The sequence below is a fragment of the Sceloporus undulatus genome, chromosome 1, assembly GCF_019175285.1.
Source record: "Sceloporus undulatus isolate JIND9_A2432 ecotype Alabama chromosome 1, SceUnd_v1.1, whole genome shotgun sequence".
Taxonomy (NCBI): Eukaryota; Metazoa; Chordata; class Lepidosauria; order Squamata; family Phrynosomatidae; genus Sceloporus; species Sceloporus undulatus.
The window spans coordinates 203435526-203455700 of NC_056522.1; the positions used below are offsets into that span (position 1 = coordinate 203435526).

The 20175-nt window shown below is 39.9% G+C and overlaps 1 protein-coding gene across 1 annotated transcript in view; it reads left to right on the forward strand.

Annotated features, from left to right (window-relative positions):
• TTN (titin) overlaps positions 1–20175 on the forward strand; it is a 333475-nt gene that overhangs the window by 18999 nt on the left and 294301 nt on the right. The window contains 14 exon segments of the mRNA XM_042444851.1: positions 807–1140; positions 1434–1577; positions 2084–2209; positions 5835–5975; positions 7306–7455; positions 7873–8010; positions 9387–9668; positions 9796–9921; positions 11249–11533; positions 11848–11913; positions 14263–14521; positions 16101–16161; positions 16248–16460; positions 17965–18107. Coding sequence (XP_042300785.1) covers positions 807–1140; positions 1434–1577; positions 2084–2209; positions 5835–5975; positions 7306–7455; positions 7873–8010; positions 9387–9668; positions 9796–9921; positions 11249–11533; positions 11848–11913; positions 14263–14521; positions 16101–16161; positions 16248–16460; positions 17965–18107 — 2468 coding nt within the window.

Below are 20175 nucleotides of genomic sequence, written 5' to 3' on the forward strand. Positions count from 1 at the left end.
AAAGTACAGGCAATAATCTTGAAGAGCAAGCTTTTCTGCTGGTGTGTATAAACTAGGCATGGGGAACCTACCATTGGACTCCAGCTCTCAGAAAACTTAGAGTGGGTAGGACAGGGATGCTCTGAACTACTGTCCAGCAACACCTGGAAGGCATATGTTCCCCATCGATCATTGAAACATACACATAATAATCTATGAGTCTGGAATTCAGATATTTGTACACCAAATGTACACTGTAGAGAACTATTCCCCAATTAGATTAATTGATATTTTATAGCTGTTTTTAGATAATTTTATTGAATAATTGTGATGGTTATTGAAATGTTTTAAACTGTTTTTATATTGTATGTGATTGCTCTTACAGATTTACACCGCTTTGATCTCAAGGAAAAGCGGCATAAAAATAAACAGTTTATTTATATATATTATTATTATTAATTTAAATGTTATTTAATGGATTTGTTGGAAACTTGATAGTACTGACTTTTCTGGTTCTTATGCCTGCTTTGTTGTTGTCATTTGCCATCATATTGGCTGTAATTTATGGCAACCCCATGAATAAGAGACCTGCCACCAAAAGTCCTACTCAGGTGCTGCAAATGCAGGGCTATAATTTCCCAGACTATGTCTATCCACCTGTAATGCGATCTTCCTATTTTCCTACTTATGTTTACTGCTTACTTAAAATGAAATCTTACATTGGTCCTGCATTCAAATGTCATTACTGCATGAAAACTGCCTTTTGTATGTATGGGCTGTTTCTTTCACAGAGCAATTTTAAAAAAACTGTTGTGTTTATTCAACAGATCTGTGTCTCCTGCTGGAGCTGGGCGACTCTCCGTCTCCACTTCGCCTATCAGACCTGTGAAATCGCCGATCTTGGTCCGAAAAGCACAAGTAACAGCAGCTGCGGGCACTGAAGTTCTTCCTCCTTGGAAACAGGAAGGCTATGTCGCTACCTCTGAAACGATGATGAGAGACACTAGAGTGACTACAAGTACTACCCAAATGAGGACTGAAGAAAGATGGGAGGGGAGATACGGTCTCCAAGAACAGATCACTGTTAGTGGCGCTGCCGCAGCGGAGGCTGCTATTGGAGTTAGTGCTGCTGCTATTGCAGGTGCAGCAGCAACCACAGAGGTAAGACCATTTGTAAAAAAACAAAAACAAAAAGATTTTTGAAGGCTATCCCATGTTGACTGTGTTTTGTGATGCTTTCCTGCTGAATAAGTCTGTTTAAGTGGAACTGAAAACATTTTGTATTGGAATCTGCTTAAACAACTATTTAGATCATCATACTCTATTGTCTAAACAGGAAGACATGGTAAGACCTCTGTGTCTTGTGTTTACTGCTTCCGCCACTGTTCTTCTGGTTGTTGTATCCCTATGGGAAAAAAGGACATCTTTTCATGCAACTCATTTGGGTCCTACAGGACACTGAACGGTCAGCAGCTGTTGCTACAGTAGTTGCTGCTGTTGACATGGCCAGAGTGAGAGAGCCTCTTCCAAGTGCTGTAGAACAGACTGCTAAAAGAACAGCCATGACTGCAGTGCACATTCAACCTGTCCAGGAGCAGGTAGAAGTAAAATCACTTTGCAAGAAATAACACTTCCCCCCCTGCCATTTCTGGCACAGAACCAGTGCATGCATTAGCAGACAATTAACACAATACTAGCAAGTATCCTGGAGAAGCATGCATTAATGATACCACCATAAAAAGAGCATCTGCATATAAACCATTGCTAGAGAAGCTAACTAATCCACCAATCCTTTTTATATTTTACATTAAAATCAGCTAACAGTTTTAAAATGATTTTATACAGACTGAAACAATTTTAATAACCTCAATACAAATATTAGATGAAGTACCTAAACAGTTCATTGATCTAACACTTTGATTATACTGACCAAGGTGTTCCTAATATTTAACTTACTTTCATCTTTGCTAATCTTAAAATAGATTTTACCTAAAAATATTTTCCTTCATTTGGGATTATGTTTACGAACTTTTTTTTTTTTAAATGATGTTGCTTAAAGGAAATGTTAAGGCTTGATTCTCTTTCTTTCCACCAACACAATCAGATTAAAAAGGAAGCTACAGTAGTAGTTACTAGTACTACTGGTAAAGGCAAAGAACAAGAGGTAATATCAAGAACTAGAGAAGGAATTGCTACTAAACAAGAACAAATACACATCACTCAGGAAAAGGTGAATAGTACATGTTTACCCATGGGAAAATCACTTCTTCTGTCTCAGTTGCAAACTACATTCTTTACTGCCATGCATCCATTTCTTTTTGGTCTTATATACCTGTTACAGACAGCCAAAATAAAGCTGCTTCGAGTCACAGTGGAGGTATGGTATTTGAATGATGCATGCGTCCTAAGAGTCCAGAAGTCGCACCAATGCCACGCTCCACCCCTAAGGACTGGAACATGGCTTTGGTGTGGCTTCTGGACTCTTAGGACGCATGCATCATTGAAACACCATACCTCTACTGTGACTCGAAGCAGCTTTATTTTGGCTGTCTTTAACAGGCCATAATGTTGAAGAGTTCTGTCATTAAATGTATGTACTTATTGTGACATCACCCCTTCAAGGCCTAACCCACAGATGACATGTGTCATATCCAGCATGCACATAAATCATTCTGGATTGAGATTTATCCAGATTGAACAGAACATTTGGCCCTATGTTAAATGCATTGGCCAGAATGTAAAGAGCCACGAAACTGTGAACCTGAGGTGACTGCTGTGTTGTTTTTAATAAACAGTAGTCTTTTTCTCCCCCTTGTAAGTAACCAAATGCTTTTGAAATGGATGGGAGTCTCAAAAGCAATGTCTGATACAGCATTTTTTGTTGGGTGCCTTCAAATTGTTTCCAATTTATGGTGATCCTAAGGTAAACTTGTCACAGGGATTTCTTGGCAAGACATATTCAGAGGAGCTTTGCCTTTGCTTTCTTTTGAGGCTGAGAGAATGGGACTTTGTCAAGGTCACCCAGTGGGTTTCCATGGCTGAATGAGCATTTGAACCCTGGTCTTCAGAGTTGTAATTGATGCAGGGTTGTAATTAACACAATACAGTGTTATAGGCAGATATATTGATTTAGTTCTTAGGAGCTTATCACATTAATGAATCCCAGGCAGAAATGGGATTTAAAAGTAGAAAACACTTTTTCAGACCACGTTTCCTCTAAAGAGTAATAATCCCATTTCTGTGCAAGATTCATCTATTGTGATAAGGCTATTAGAGAGGTTTAGCCCTTCTATTCATTATCAGATATACCGAGGAGTGGACTATGGCGTTTTCTCTCTCCGGAGTTGTAGTCCAGCACTCAGACCACTACACCATAACATATGTGCTTGCTGTTCAGTGGAGAGAAAAAAGCAGAAATCTCACTAGCAGGAGCCATAATCTTGAGATTAAATAGCTATTGTACTGTGCATTTCCTGTTTATCTGCCATATGGCTCAGAATACTGGTCTGTCGAATATCTCACCCTGCACATGCCATTCCTGACACATTGGATACCTGCCTCCCTGCTTGTCCTCCATAAGTCATGTCTTGTAGTGTCAGATACCGTTGCTTCAGTCATTGTGGTCATAGGGCAATCTCCCAAGTGTTTATATGTGAGCATGTGACAATGTCATGATTGATTCCACTATACTGCTTGTTAGTGATTACCATTAATACCTGAAATGCTCCAGAAATCTAATCTCCTGCTCTTTCCTGGACATATTTCAGTTGTGTTTTTTAAATTAATATTTTACTGTGATGTGTATGCTGGTGGTGAACAAGATGAGCACAATGACTCACCAGGGCAAAATGTTTGTCCTCTCTACATATTTACAGTCTGTGGATATTAAATGTGTTAATAATTATTTTGGTTAGGACACAGTCACTCAATTGTTATTATGAAAAGATTTGCTTTGTAGAACAGCATCTTTTTTGATGATTGTATAAAGTAAGGACATGATTGGAACCAAGCTACGTTGTATTTCTGATACAGCAGATGTGTTGGATGCTATGAAACCCATATTTTCCTGGCCTGTTATTTCAACTTAGGTTAATCAGTTTAATGCACTATAGCTCCTTTTTTCTGTTTTCTCTGGGCCTCTGGTCAGATGTTCCTTTCTGAGCCAGGTACCAAGAGGAGAGTGGCCTTGCATGCATCCTTACTCTGTCTTTGCTGTACTCCAGTGTACTTCACTGAATTAAAAAGCAAAGTTTTATCTGACTTTCTGTGTACACAGGATCTCTGACCCTTTGAATCAATCCACCCATAGACTGAGAGAAGTGCCAATAAACTTGGTATTACACTAGATCAGCTCAGTAGTTACTCTCTTCTATCTATGGTGGGAATGGGCAACTTAATTAGGTCTGGTGGATCCATTTTATGTCCCAGGATGCTCTTGGGTTTCACTACAATGATTTGCTGCATTTGTTAATTAGAAGTCTGCCTTGGTTTCCAAACCAAGAGAAATGTAGGGTCAATCAATCAATCAATCAATCAATAATAGAAAAATGATTCCTGCTCAGACTTATTCAGAATCATTTTTTTAAAATCACATTACACCATATGGGCAGTTCTGATAGAACATGATCCAGTGTGTTTAGGACTACAGCTCAGGTTCATTAAGTGTTTATTTAAAATAATACCCCTTCACAATTATTTAGGCACAGACTGTAACATTCAGAGTTAAACATGCTTAACTCTTTTATTTCAGTAGAGAGCACTATACTCTGTGTTGTTTTATGGCCATTGGAGTTGCCTCTTTTTCATAAAAGGCAACTTATCCAGAGATAGCCGGGATGGCTATACAGCAAAGAACAATAACATCTAAAATCCACAAAACAGTGATACTCTTTGGCCAACCATAATGCACAAAATAAATGATGCAAACCTTCAAAGCTTCACTGGCTTCTTCATCAGGCAAAGGTGTTTAAAACAATATAGGGAAGTCTAAGTGTGGAAGGATGAGAATACGAAAGTAGGTTTAAAAAGTGACAGAAGGTATGAGTATGTTTGAAGAGATTGAAACAAGAGAGAAGGAGGCATAGTTGGGAGAAATAGTGAAAGAGAGGAACAACAGAAATGAGTGATATGGAGGAAAGGTAGAGAGGAAGAAGGAGAGATGAAAGTGTGAAAGGATAGGTAGGAGATGGATAATGATATGAGAATAGAAAATATGGAGAGGAGGGACATCTAGATATAAATACAAGACTAAATTGAGTTTGAAAATGGAAAGTAAGTGAATGGAAAGTAGGATTGTGATGAGATGATAGCATTAATTATTCGATATACAGTGCACCCATGTCATACGCTGGAAGCCGTGCCCGAAAAAACCCTGGCGCTCCCTGGAAGAAGTAATGGGGTGCGTGCCCATGGCATGCCCCCGCACCATTACTTCTAATGGGGCTCGAGCATACACTTTCCCCCCTTATGTGTAAGGGAAGGGCCCACTGTATTTTCAAGTTTAATATAACAATAATGTATTATAGGTATTGTGTATGTTAAGCAATAATGTGTGGTAGGTATTGCATATGTGATGAATGTTAAGTATTTTACATATGTTGTAGTATTATATAGATATAGATATAGATATAGATATTAAAATGTTTAGAATATTTAGAATGTTGTGATATGTTATATGTATTTTATATATTGTGAATGATAATAAAGATTATTATTTTAAAAAATGATATGGGGGGCTGACAATGTTAGTTTAGAAAATGTCAGGTAATTTGTTGCTGATATTTAAGGTTTGTTTTGTTTGTTAAAGAAATGATGTAATACAAATTTTGTCCTTTTTTTAAAATTGGAAATACCAGATTAAAAAGGAACCGGTGAAAGTTCCTGTACCAAAAGTAATAATTGCGACTGATGTAGTTAAAGACCAAGAACAAATTTCAAGAGCTAGAGAAGAAATTTCTACCAGACGAGAAGAAATTCACATTGCTCGTCATGAAAAGGTAAATACAACATTTAAAGAAGTATACTTTAATCCATCTACTTTCTCCTTTTCTGAGATACATCATAATGTTAGATGATTCTGTAACTTTGAACTTGGATGCAAATAAGCAATTATGTTCTAACCAAAATTCTATTTCAAGAGGCATCCTATGTATTTAGGGATCTGAAGTCTGAGACTAAGATACTCACAATTTCCCTAGCCAATGTTAGCCTTCTTCAGAGTGATTTTGCTGCAGACCTCAAGGAGAAAAAATCAACAATATCATCATTCAGTTTTTCAAAAATCACTACATCTTTTGCTCAGTTTAAAAGGAACAATGATCCCAATGCTGGGTCCTTTCCCCCTACAATGGGGTTCAGTATGGCAGTGGTTCACAGAAAGAGTCTTGTTGTATTGAACCAAAATTAGTTCTTTAAATGTCAAAATGCTTCTTTGGTAAGTTGGTAACCCATCTCCCCCAGTTCTAATGAATATTTGGTTCTTTCCACCACTATTGTGGATCTCAGTCGTGAAGTGGTCACGGAAAATAGACTTTCCAGTCTGTGTCATTTTGTGTGTATTTAATCCCAAGTTCGTGCTGTCCAATTTCAACATTTGTGTCCAATCCTTTTTAAACATGTACAAAAATGCACACCCATTTTTGTAGGCAATTTTTCCTAATGTGCATTTTGTATTGATTTCACCCAAATGTGCATGCATGCATTGTTGTGCATTTGTCTATACATATTTATCTTATATATGCTTTTTTGCCATAATAAATGAACAGAGAAATGCATTGCAAAACTCAGAGATGTGTAAACTTCACAGGATAACTGTCTTCCAATCTTCATATTCATTTAGGAAGTGCAAAATAGTTCAGTTTTCTTTGAAATATGGTCCAGAAAAAACTCGTGGTGTTATATCCACTTGATTCCCCCACCCCCCCAATTCTACTTTGTGCTTTCATTAATTCCCAGAATTGAATATAAAGGCAATTTTAAATAATCAATAAAAGTGGCCTATAATTTTGGCTTGACAAATTGCCAGATTATTCATATAGTGAAAGTGTGGTGTAATGTAGATCATAGAGAAGTTACTTTTTGTATCAACTTTTCCTACTTCAGGTATAACTCTGCTGAAAGCAATAAAGCTTTGTAGGATCATGATGGAGCTGTCTGATGCCCAAGTACAATGCTAATTCTAGGATCTCCATAGGCAATTTTATTTTTATCTCATTATAATCCTTGGTACTTTTGTGATCCCTTTCTGCTTTCCTCTGAGATACCTAGGCAAACATCTTTGCAACCCTCTCTCTATAATCACACTTCTCTTTTTACTACAAATACCAGACGAGGAAAGAAGTTGTGAAGTCTGTGAAACCTTCTGTACCTAAGGTACTAATAACCACTGATAAAGCCAAAGTGCCCACCACAATAATAAAAACTTCAGAGGGAATTGCTGCCCAACAAGAACAACAGGCCCACCTTATCCAAGAAAAGGTGAATAAGTTGGTCGTGTGGCAGTCATTCTCACAGCCCATTCTCATACTGACCTTCTCATTTTTCTTCCATAAACGCACTAACTTTTTAATATCCTTTCTTGCCACATTCCTTAAGATTCCATCTTGTGTGCCCTAATATGTTCTCAGCTTCCCTGTTATCGTCATTTGAGCTTTTTTAAAAAAATCATGTACTAAATTGCATTTTAATTATCTTATTATTACTTAGCCAGTGAGGTAGTAAACAAGTATCTGTATTCATCCAGTGCAAGCACTGGGCCATTCATCAGGGGGCAAAGCCTTAAAATTATTTTATCTTTTTCTGCAACCATATATTCCCATGTCATCTTTCATTTTTGTCCCTTTTGGCCTGAGACATTATGTAACTTAAAACTTCTGTTCTTGCCATAATGATCAGATAAGAAAGGAGGCTGAGAAAACGACTATAGTTCCAACAGTCATTGCCGTTGACAAACGCAGGGAACAAGATAGAATATCAAGAACTAGAGAAGAAGTTGCTGTCAAACGAGAACAAATCCATCTAGCTCATGATCAGGTGAAGAGAACTCACAAAAATGTAAAGTTCAGCATTGAATAATGTTTTAAACTCTGCAATGTTTGCACCAGCAGGCAGCTTGCCATTACAGTGGTTTGTAATGTTGTTTACTAACTCCCTTTCGGGGGGAAATGTAAGTTTATTATTTCAAATGTATATTTTTCATTACTTATCTGTAAAACCTGGAATAGTACTAGAATGTTAGGGAAATAGCAAAAATTCACTTCCTAGTTCTTTTCTTTATTATTCTTGAGGTTGTAAAATAAGATGGTTAAGACTGCAGTGCTATATACAGTAAGTCTAGATGAACTCAATGGGGCTAATGTCTAGGTAGGCAGATTAAAGACTGCATGGTAAATCAACAAGATAAGGTTTAGGCCAACATCACACTTAGCCCGAACTAACTTCATAGTACAATATTCTTTCCTCTCTATCCCCTTGCCCCTTCCCATTTCTGCTGATGGAAAAAGATCCATCAATGGAGCCACTGTAAGAATGATCAGAAGACAACAGGTTGGATCCTGACAATCAAATTTTGTATAGAACCTTTGAAATCAATTGGTCAAGTGGTTTCAGTAATCTACTTTAAACATAAATTTACATCTAAACCATTAAATCAGTGCAAAAAAGAAATCAGTTTGTATGACATTTGTTTTGTATGACATAGTGAGGCCTACACAGACCTTTAATGATAGGAGCCTAGAGGGAAGACCAAATTACCCTGCAGGTTAAACTCTCTAAGCCAATAATACCTTGGTTGCCTGCATTACATGGTCAGTAATTCAGCAGAATTTAACTGAAGATGCACATGTGCAGTAAAATGATTGTTTGTAGCTATGCAGTCTTTTTCAAATGTCTGTTGCAAAATTATCTGTGTAACTCTCTGAAAAGTTAGTGTGTTTGTATATAAATATATGTTGCTGTCTGCAAATCTTTATATTCACTGAATATACTACATATGGATTTCTGAAAATGCTGCATTTTTTTCTGTATACATATAAAATATGTATTTACTAGAAGTAAGCATTCAGAGGATAATATATGCTCATACCTATCTTTAAATACAGTATTTCAGTATTTTCTATGTCATATACTGTATTTACACATTACCTGTCTGCACAGTGGCATCCTCCTTCCTCCATATCTGCATATTTCAAATGTCTATTAAATCTGTTCCAGAATATATAAGGCCATAAACTATATCGTATATATAATAGCATTGTGGTTTGTATGAAATATGAGCAAATATGGAAAAAGGAATGAACTGGGTGATAGAAGGCTTGATGAGCAAGATGTTTACATGTGAGTCCTCTATGTTTGCTGCTCTGTGTCATTAACATAGATATGTGTCAATGTTCTGCAAATGTTATCTTTAGATTGCTGTTGGCAAAAAGGCTGAAGCTGTAGCCACAGTTGTTCATGCAGTTGATCAAGCACGTGTTAGAGAACCAAGAGAGCTGGATCATGGCGAAGAAGCTTATGCTGAACAGGCAGCTTTGGAATATGGATATAAAGAACATGCTTTAGCAAGACATGTTGTTGAGTTACCACCAGAACACCATGTGGTCACCAAAGCAGTGAAAAAGGAGGAGGTTCATGTTCCTCCTGTGACACACATTGCAGCTGCTGAAAAAGTGGGAGTGACCGTATCAACACAGGTCAGGCTCAAGTTTAAACAGGCAGCCATTTTCACTGGCTGCTGAACATCTTTGGTTGGGGTTTTCTTTTTTCCCTACTTGGCAAGTGGCATCACATTCTCAACAAACGTTTTATTGGTTGATGTAGATTAAAAGGACTGCAGAAACTTCAGTCGAAAAAGCAATCCATGTGGAACACACACGTCCCCGCACAGCAAGCCCTCATTTTACAGTTTCAAAAATTACTGTTCCTAAACCAGATCATACGTATGAGGTAAGAAGAGGAGGAAGAGTATGCCAGGCAAATGGTTATAGCACCTGAAACAATCAAAATATTCCCTTCTTTATGTAGGCCAAAATATTTGGGGGGTTTTAAAGCCTAAAAGCATGTAGGGTGGGTGTGAGTGGGTGAGATACGAAGATGTGGCACAGTATCCATCTGCATTCTTGCACTAAAAAAAAACCAACAGTGATCTGCCAGTGATATGGATTCCTTCCCCCAATCAACCCCTTAAACCACTTAAAATCTTCTCTGAATGGTTGGGAGATGTTTTGGAGCAGATTTGGGACAGGTAGATGTGGCAAAGGGAAAAATTCACCATACCTGGCATATTCCTTTCCTCTCTTGAAGGGCAGAAAAATCTAAATGTTCACCCATGTATTAATCAAATAATTCATACAATGATAGTATTTATTCTTCTATTTCAGTCATTCTGCTGCCTACTAAATTGGTTTAAGAAGTAACATATTATACATACATAAACTGAATTATATTGAATGCCTCCATTAGAAATATATGCTTTTGCATTATTTTAATATTACTTTCCACCCATTTTTCTAGTTGACATTTTAATTGTCTCCTTCACAGGTTTCATCACTTAATGGTCACATCTAATCTGTTTTGTAAAATACAGATCTGTGATATCGCTTTAACTTTAATGTTAACAATGCATCTTTTTTTTAAAAAAAAAATGCTATGTACCTGTAAATAATTAAAATAATATTATGGCAATTACCTTAATTTTAAGTCTAAATAATGTTTCTTATTTAAAGCAAAACAAAACAAAAAATACTACAGAAATAGAAATAAGCAATATTCTGCCTAATATTCAGGCACTTTAACTGAAAGTAGACTGGTGATCCTACATTTGAATAGTTACCATACTATCTTGGACAATATAATTTAATTTTCTAGCTTAAAGAAATTTAGAGATCATACGATACTTCTGAAACTTGATTCTTGACATTAGATATTGGACTGTAATTTACAAAAGATTATGCCACAATTTAAAAAGATTAACCAACACTACTCTTTGCTATTTTTACAGAAACTCACATTTTAAGCTGAATCATGTCAAATGATTAAAATATTTCTGAGAATTCTAAGAATTGGAGCTCACTGTAAAAAGTCTTAACAATCTATCCTTTAAGAAGAGAATAAGACTGAATAGGTGTTGATCTTTCATAAACTAACACCTGTAATAAAGATATAGTATTGCTTTCTAGCATTTTATTTGTATTTGCTTGGCTAATGTGTCATTCACCTTTAAAAGAAAAAAAGCACAGCAAAGTGGTAACTCTTTTTCTCTTGGGTTGGTTAGGTTTCAATAGCAGGATCTGCTATAGCTACTCTGCAAAAGGAGTTGTCAGCAACTTCTGTTCCAAAGATCACCAAGCCTGTGAGGCCTCCTCTTGCAAAGTCACCAGAGCCCAGAGTGATGCCAGAGAAAGTAGTCTCCCCACAGTTTCCTTTCGTAGAGACAGCTGCCGACACCTATCAGAGGCGTTACGATACTGAAATCAAAAGAGAAATAGGTGTGAGCATGGCAGGTGGTCTGGTGCGGGAGCAAGAACACATTGAATTAATGCAAGAAGGTGAACCAGAGGTTGGTCATTAAGCACATTCCAATCATCCCGACTTGCATCCAGAGTAACTCAGTGTGTTTCTACCTTTCCTTCATTACCAACCTTTTCTCCTCACTTTAAAATATCCCTCTCTCCCCTACTGACCTTTGTGTACCATCTGTTGTGACCTTTGCCATTCCCATGCACTTCTAAGAGCCTAACATCATTTTGTCATAGCAAGCGACAGAGAAGAACAGCACCGAACCATTGCCTTACTCCCATTCTTATGCATGCTGGCGTTTCCCTTCTTGACATTGTTTGACACCTTCTAACTCTATTTTTTAAACATCCCTAGGTGATTGAAGCTGCTAGAGTTCCTGAACCAACAGAAGTTCCTGCCACACCCCCATCCATAGTAAAAGTAAGTATAGTCTCCCCTCTGTTTTCACGGACTTTGAATCTGTGTCCCTCGCCCGTTTGCGGGTGGCAAACAGAGGGTGACAAAATGGGGCATATGCCACCATTCAAACCAATGGGGCTTGAATACTGGCGATTTTGTTTTTGTAGGGGGTCTGGAACAGATCCCCTGTGAAAATGGAGGAGCTACTGTAATTACAGTGGGCCCTCCACATTTGCTGGGGTTAGGGATGCATGAATTCCTGCAAAAGTGGAAAAACTGCAAATAAAAAACCGCTATTTTTTTACTTGAGAGAATACCTTTCGAGGAATCTCTAGGTCCTCCAGCACAACTCTATGGCCCACATCCATCAGACATTGAATACAGTATTGTGTTGGAGGACCTACAAATATCTAGAGAAGTGTTCTCTCTAGGAATATCTAGGTCCTCCAGTGCAACTTCGGACAAAAATTGGCCATAGATGACCTAGAGATTCCTAGAGAGAACATGTGAATCAAATCCATGAATAATCAGATCCGCAAAATGTGAAGGGCTGACTGTAGGTGTGCAAAATCCACAAATCTGGAGAGTGGACCTTAGCTCTTTTGCTAATTTGGGAATTACCTTTTCCATGCTGTAATCTGCTTTCTTCCTTCTCCTCCACCTTCCTTGTCTCTTATAATAAAAATATGATGCAGCTCTGGTGCCATCTAGTGTATGCAATAAGAAAATGACCAAATGCAGTCCTAGATATTTTAGCCACACTTGAATACCAATATTCTCAGGGGTCAAAGCCAGAATAGGGATAGGATGTGAATGTATCAATTTCCTGAATGAAGTTGAAAACGGAGTTCTCAGCCAGGAGGATAAAAATCGCCACAATGTTCCTGCAGCTTTCCCAGCATTTTTGCTCCCTTCCCAGCCCAAAGTTGACAACTTTTATTGAAAGTGCCCAGCTTTTCCTGCTGACATGTACTGGGTACTGGTTTGTTTGTTTTTTGCAACATGCCCCCTTTCTCCCCCAGCCCCAAAGTTGTGCTGAAATAATCAGCTGTGAAAAATGTTACAGCTGTCAAACCAGCTGTGGGGCTGGTGGGGAGGGAAACTACTGGAAGGTTGACTGCTCTCATTTGAGAGCCGCAGCCTCTAGCCAGGATTACTATGAAAGACTGGGAGGGGGGAGTTGCAGAGGGAAGTTGCAAAGGGGGGGAAAGCTGTTTATATATGAAAGCTGTGTATATATGCAGATGTTTGGCAGTTGATGATCTAGCTGAAATGTCTTTTCACAGTCTCTTGTCAGTATTGGGGATGGTGGAGGAATTGCAGGAAAAAGAGAAACTTAGATTGCCAGCTGTCAGACATCAGTAACTTCACCCTTCCTGATCTTTCACAAAAATCCTGATTAGAGGCTCTGAAAAGATGTTTCAGTTTCTTCCCCAGCTCCCCACCTCTGCTGGTTTGACAGCTGAAGTATGTTTTGAAAAGCTCTAGTCAGGATTTCTATGAAAGATTGGGGAGGGAGAGAAGTTGTAGATGTCTGACAACTGGTGATCTACAGTGTGCCCGCAACATATGCGGGTGCACTATACACGGCTTCAAGCTTACGCTGAAGCCATGCGACAAGTAAACAAATGACATGCATGCCCATGTTTACAATGAGATGTGAGCATACACGGAATTCCCCTTATGCAAGGAGATCTGGAATGGATCTCCTGCGTATGGGAAGGGCCCACTGTATTTTTGTTGTTGGTTTTTCCTGCAACTTCTCTCCCTTCAGGCCTCAGTCTTTCACAGAAATCCTGACTATACGCTGTGAAAAGACATTTCATTTTCTTCCCCAAGTTAGTTTGACATCTGAAACGTCTTTTCAGGTTTCTTGTTAGGATTAGGGCTAATCAGCTGCCAAACATTTACAAGTTTCCTGTCTCTGCAAATTCCCTTTGCATTTCCCTCCCCCTCAGTCTTCCACAGAAATCCTGGCTAGAGGTTGAAGCTCTCAACAAAACCTGTCAACTTTCTAGGAACTTTCCTCCTCCCCCTCAGTCCCCAGCTGGATTGAGAGCTGTAATGACTTTTCACAGCTGATGTTTTCTATACAACTTTGGGGAGAAGAGAGGGAAAGTTGCAGAAAAACAGTACCCAGTACATATCAACTGGAAAACCTGTGCATTTTCCAGAAAAAACCTGTGCAGCTTCCTGTCATCTTGGGGAGGGGACAAACTCCCAACAGCTTCTTCCAACAAGAAGGAAAATATTTTTCTCAAGATCCATTGGTGAACACTGAGAATTGCCATCCCTAAACCAGATACATGCAGATTATATGAAGTAATTGTAAGAATACGCTAAATGTGTGTCTGTTTGTGTCTTGTCTAGGTCCTGAAAGATGTGACTGTGATGGAGGGGGAGAGTGTCACACTGGAATGTCGCATCTCAGCCTATCCATCCCCAACAGTGTCTTGGTACAGGGAGGAATACCACATTGAAAGTTCCATAGATTTCCAGATCACCTTTGAATCAGGAGTTGCTCGCCTTGTGATTCGAGAAGCCTTTGCAGAGGACAGTGGAAAATTTACTTGCACTGCTACCAATGAGGCAGGAAGTGTCAGCACTTCATGCCACCTCACTGTACAAGGCAAGTAGAAAATATCCCAATAACTCCTGTTTCCTCAGACATCTAAGATACCTTGCGATAATATGCTCATTAAGTGTGAGGCCCACCTCACAGATATTTGTATTACGTCTCAGCATCATTATTTTTCCCATGGACTTATTGAAGATACTGTCAACAAGATCCTAAACTTGGGAAGCCCAGGTCAAAATGGTCTATATTGGCGGGTTACAAACCGCCATAAAGTACGCGCTCCACGCGTACTAGGGTTAGGAAGGGCCGTATTAGGGTTAGGAAGGTTCTTACCTTCCTGACGGCCCTTCCTCCCACTCCACCCCTCGCGGCGCCACTTCCGCGTTCAAAAAAGGAGCGGCATTTCGCTGCTCCTTTTTTGCTGCGCAGGGAAGCCTCGCGGTCTGGCAGCTGGGGCTTCCCTGCGCACCGAATGGCGGCGGCGGGAAAATGGCCCCTTGAGGGCCGTTTGTAACCCGCCATTGTCTCTGCAGCACGCATAGCAACTATTGTGGTATCTTATTCCCAAATCATTTGTAGTAGCAACTAGCTAGAAGGACACATGATTCAGATCTTATTCATTGTCCATGGCTAGCAGGAGACCAGTAATATGAAACACCCACCTTGTCACCATTGGTTTAAGTTTATGGAAGTTGTAGTCTGATATAATCTAGAAGAATGCATGTTCCCCTGACCTGGGTCAACAGACAGAAGTCTTTCACCCTAAAAATCACTTATCCCAATGATGATACTATGACTTAGTTAAAAAAAAATAACAAAAATGTTTGTTTTATTATTGCAGTCATGGTTATATATTTAAATACCCTGGAATCCAACACTTGCCATTTGGTAGCCTTGTAATTCCTTTGGTTCACAAAAATAATAGGAAAAGGTTAAATAGTTATGCCCAGATCATAATTAGTACTCACTACCTGATCCTTAATCAATAAGAAATCAATAAGATAATGTGCCAAAGTCAAAGTTGTCCAAACATGTTCAATCTGTTGGAACCATCACATTAGACAGAAAGTGCAGTTGCATGTTCTATAAGCTGGTTTAAAAATAAGAACAACTATAATGGGTTGGGTTTGACCAGTGATCTTGTAGTGATCTAATTCCATTTCAATTCAGCCTCATCCCAGTTCAGGCTAAACTGTATAATAAAGACATAGCTACTAGTGTTTTTATACACATAATCAGATTTGATACACCTAGGCCTCATACAGACAGGCCAAAATAAAGCTGCTTCGGGTCACTTTGGAGGTATGCTGTTTAAATGTTGCATGCGTCCTAAGACTCCGGAAGCCGTGCCAAAGCCAGGATCCAGTCCTAAGGACTAGAGCACAGCTTTGGCACAGCTTCCGGACTCTTAGGGTGCATGCATCATTTAAACAGCCTAACTCTAAAGTGACCCAAAACAGCTTTATTTTGGCAGTTTGTATGGGGCCCTAGTTTTACTAGTATGAAGGCTTTAACCCCTTTGCCCATTACTAATAAGTACAGGAAGATAGGTATAACAAATATCTCAGCCTGTAATATGATTTTGCTCTTACTGTGGTTCTTTTTGTTTGTTTGTTTGTTTGTTTAATAGTTTCAGAAGAGTTTGAAAGTAAAGAGGCTGTTTCTGCAAAAATGATCACAGAAGAAAAACGGTAATTTTTATTGCTGGAATTATATTTCCTGTTTCCATGATTTTTTGCCCAATGGAGTACTACATTTCTTGTAATTACTTTTCTAGCTATGTGGAATCCAAAGATGTTGTGATGGCTGAGATCGCAGCAGCTGCAGAAGATGTATCTGCAGAGCCAGCGGCACCATTCTTCATAAGAAAACCTAGCATACAGAAGTTAATTGAAGGCGGAAGTGTCATTTTTGAATGCCAAGTTGGGGGCAACCCAAAGCCACATATTTACTGGAAGAAAGCTGGGCTTCCTCTTACCACAGGCTATAGGTACAATATTTTCTTTTTTTTAAGTAGTTGTAGCATCTAAATGCCTAAATACCCGAAAAGCACCAGATCCCATTTGATCATGGAAGCTAAGCAAGATCAGCCCTGTTTAGTACTTGAATAGGAGACTGCCAATGACTACCAGATGCTGTAGGCTATATTTCAGAGGAAAGAACTGACAAAACTACTTCTGAAGCTATCTTGCCTAAGAAAACCCTAAGAAATCCATAAGGTCACCATAAGTCAACAGGCGACTTGAAGGCACGCGCACACAAATATGTAATGTCTGAGTGACATGAGAATTTCACATGTGAAATATTTCATTTGCTATGTATTACAGCTCAAGTGGTGCAAGATATAAAAGATCATACATGAAAGTGGAGAATGAAATTAGGTTGCAAGTAGTATAACAATGTAAGCTCATTGACTCAGACTTGTTCATATGTTCAGCAAAAAAGTATGTGCTTTGGTCATTTCAGAATGCAGAGTGAGGGATCATATATTTAAATCCTCCCACATGTTGAAAACATTATCATTATCAACATTATTATCTTTATGTGTATCTTGTCTTTTCCCTAACATTAGATTCAAGGAGACTTACAATTTAAAAAGATCTCAATTAAAAACATACAAAAAGTCAGCATTAAAACCAAATTAAATTATTTACCACTTTAAACTCAAGCCTTTTCAAAAGTTTTTTGTCCAAATTGTTAAACAGTATATTTTAAAACAATACAGCTCTTACAGCCCTTTTCTGTCAAATCTTAACTGTTTGAATTTTTTTAAAAAGTCTTCCCCTTTTGACAGAAAAACAATAAGGGAGCTATTCTAGCCTCCTGCACTTGGAAAGGCATGCTTCATATGAACAGGTATAGGTTCAGGTTGAAGTTCAGGATGGAACCTTCTTCTTAATGTGGTCAGACTTTCACATGAATGAACTCTAATATGCATTCTGGAGGGCTACAGTAGTGGGAACACTGTCAGTACCAACTTCAATCACATTGCAGTCCAAAGTGGAGCACCCAATGGCACCTCTTCCTTTCCACACCATAACAAGCCAAGTCTAGCTGCAGCTTTCTGGTATCCATTTCTGCCCATGTGCCTCCTGAAATTCATCCTCTTGAAGCAACTAGGTATCCTTTCCTACTTTGAAGTTCTCCTGTGGAGCACCACATGCTTTTCCTGAACAGTTGAATATTTCCAGCAGTAGCCGTGTTGCCCATGTAGCAAAGTACAATAACATCAAAAATCCACAAAACAAAGATACCTTTATTGGGCCATCCAAATGCACAAAATACATGTTGCAAGCTTTCAAAGCACCACTGGCTTCTTCATCAGGCAAAGATGTTAACAAATTTTAAAATCTTTGTTAACATTGCTAGATTTTTCACATCTTTACCTAAATTGAATGTTGTTGTTTGAAAGACATGTCTTTGTAATCTATTCAGTCACTTGTGCCCTTCTGATTCTTCACTCTTACAAGATTTTTTTAAAAATTTTCTTATAGGTACAAAATACTTCATAAAAAAGAAACTGGGGAATGCAGACTTGAAATTTCAATGACCTTTGCTGATGATGCCGGAGAGTACACTATTGTTGCACGTAACAAACATGGGGAAGTTTCTGCATCAGCTTCCTTACTAGAAGAAGGTATGTGTGCAAGTGTCAAAGGATTTTTTTAAAGCAAAGGAAGGCTAATAGACACTCTTCTTTTTAAGAGTTGACAAAATCGTTAAAGTACAGTTTTACTGTCTAGATTAATATGGAAAGGAAAGAGAAACATCTTCCAAAGGAAAAAAACAGTAGGCTTTATAAGCTATAGATAAATATGATTATGCTAGTTGACACAGATTTAAAAATGAACCTGTCCCCTGAATGGAGTACCTTTTAAGTAAGTGGCTCAGCCCCCATTTTCATATGGGAAAAATGGACCACCAAGACTTCTATGTAATTGAGTCTCCCCAAGTATCGTCAATCAAAAATTACTAAATTATTAGAAGTGTACTAAAATAGATTGAGACTGCAATTGAAGTTGAACCTGTACTAATAAATCTGTAATAAATCAGCCACCTGCAGTGGCTGTCCTCTGCTCCATCAGTCGCCATAGAGGGTTGGGGGGAGGTTAGGGATGCGGGGGATGCCTGGGCCGGGGATGACATCTTGGAGGGCGGGGCTCCAATTGAGGTTGTGTGGGGCAGGGGGAGGTATGGCGGTGGGAGAAGGGACTTGCGTTCCAGGGGAAGGCGGGATAGATGCATCATATCTATCCCGCCTTCCTGTCCCCCTCCCAACCTAAAGGACCTGAGGGTCTCTCCAGCCGTGCCACAAACCCTGTCGCTGCTCCTATGCAATGCCAGGTCTATTAACAACAAAGCCCACATCCTCCAGGATCTCCTGGAGGACTCTAAGTGTGACCTGGCTTGCATTACCGAGACCTGGCTGGGGCCTGAAGGTGATGCTGTGTGGGCTCAGGCCCTACCTGCTGGGTTCTCGGTGAAGGACCAGCGCAGGTTAGGTGGGCGGGGGGTGTGTGGCCTTGGTACACAGGAACACCGTGTCCCTCACCAGGAACCACATCCGACAGACCTCCTATATCGAGTGTATTTACCTGACCCTAAAGGCTAGGGACAGTCTGGGGATTCTGTTGGTGTATCGGCCACCCCGTGCATTAGCGGACTCCCTTAACGAGCTGACACAGCTGGTCGCTGAGCTGATGTTGGAGACGCCCAGGCTTCTTGTCCTGGGCGATTTCAACATCTCCCTCACGGCCAGCTATGTTCCATCCGGTGCGGCTCGGGAATTCATGGAGACCATGGCGGCCATGGGCCTGTCCCAGCTGATACAGGGTCCTACGCATTGCGCGGGTAATACGCTCGATTTGGTCTTCTGTTCGGATGCGGAAAATCCGTGGGTGGAAATTGCTAATATTTCCCCCTTGTCATGGACGGATCATTTCCTGGTAGAGGTGAAAATCAAGGCTTCTACCCAGATCCCCCCCGGGGGGTGGTGGACCAGTTAGGATGGTCCATCCTCGAAGGCTGATGGAACCTGAGAGGTTCCAGGAAGCCTTAGAGGGGCTCACGGTTGGAGATGACGGCGACTCTGTTGACGCCCTTACCGGTATTTGGAATACCGTTCTTTCTGGGGCTATACACAGAATCGCTCCCAAGCGTCCTCTCAGGCCCGCTTCCAACCGTAAGCCCTGGTATACGGAAGATCTCCGGGCGAGGAAGCGGGCTCTGCGACGGCTAGAGTACCGTTGGCGGAAACACCTTTGCTTAGACGACAAGACTCTCCTAGACCGACTGTTAAAGGACTACGGAGAGGCAATACGAGCAACAAAGAATTCGTTCTATGGTGCTCGTATTGCGTCCGCAGAGTCACGTCCGGCAGAGTTGTTCAGGGTGGTCAGGGAGCTAACTCAGCTCCCTCCTGCCCTGAACCAGATCCTTGAACCTTCTAAGGCCTGCTGCGACTTGTTTAATGACTTTTTCGTGGATAAAACTTCTCGTATAAGCGAAGGTGTTTCCGCCAACGGTACTCTAGCCGTCGCAGAGCCCGCTTCCTCGCCCGGAGATCTTCCGTATACCAGGGCTTACGGTTGGAAGCGGGCCTGAGAGGACGCTTGGGAGCGATTCTGTGTATAGCCCCAGAAAGAACGGTATTCCAAATACCGGTAAGGGCGTCAACAGAGTCGCCGTCATCTCCAACCGTGAGC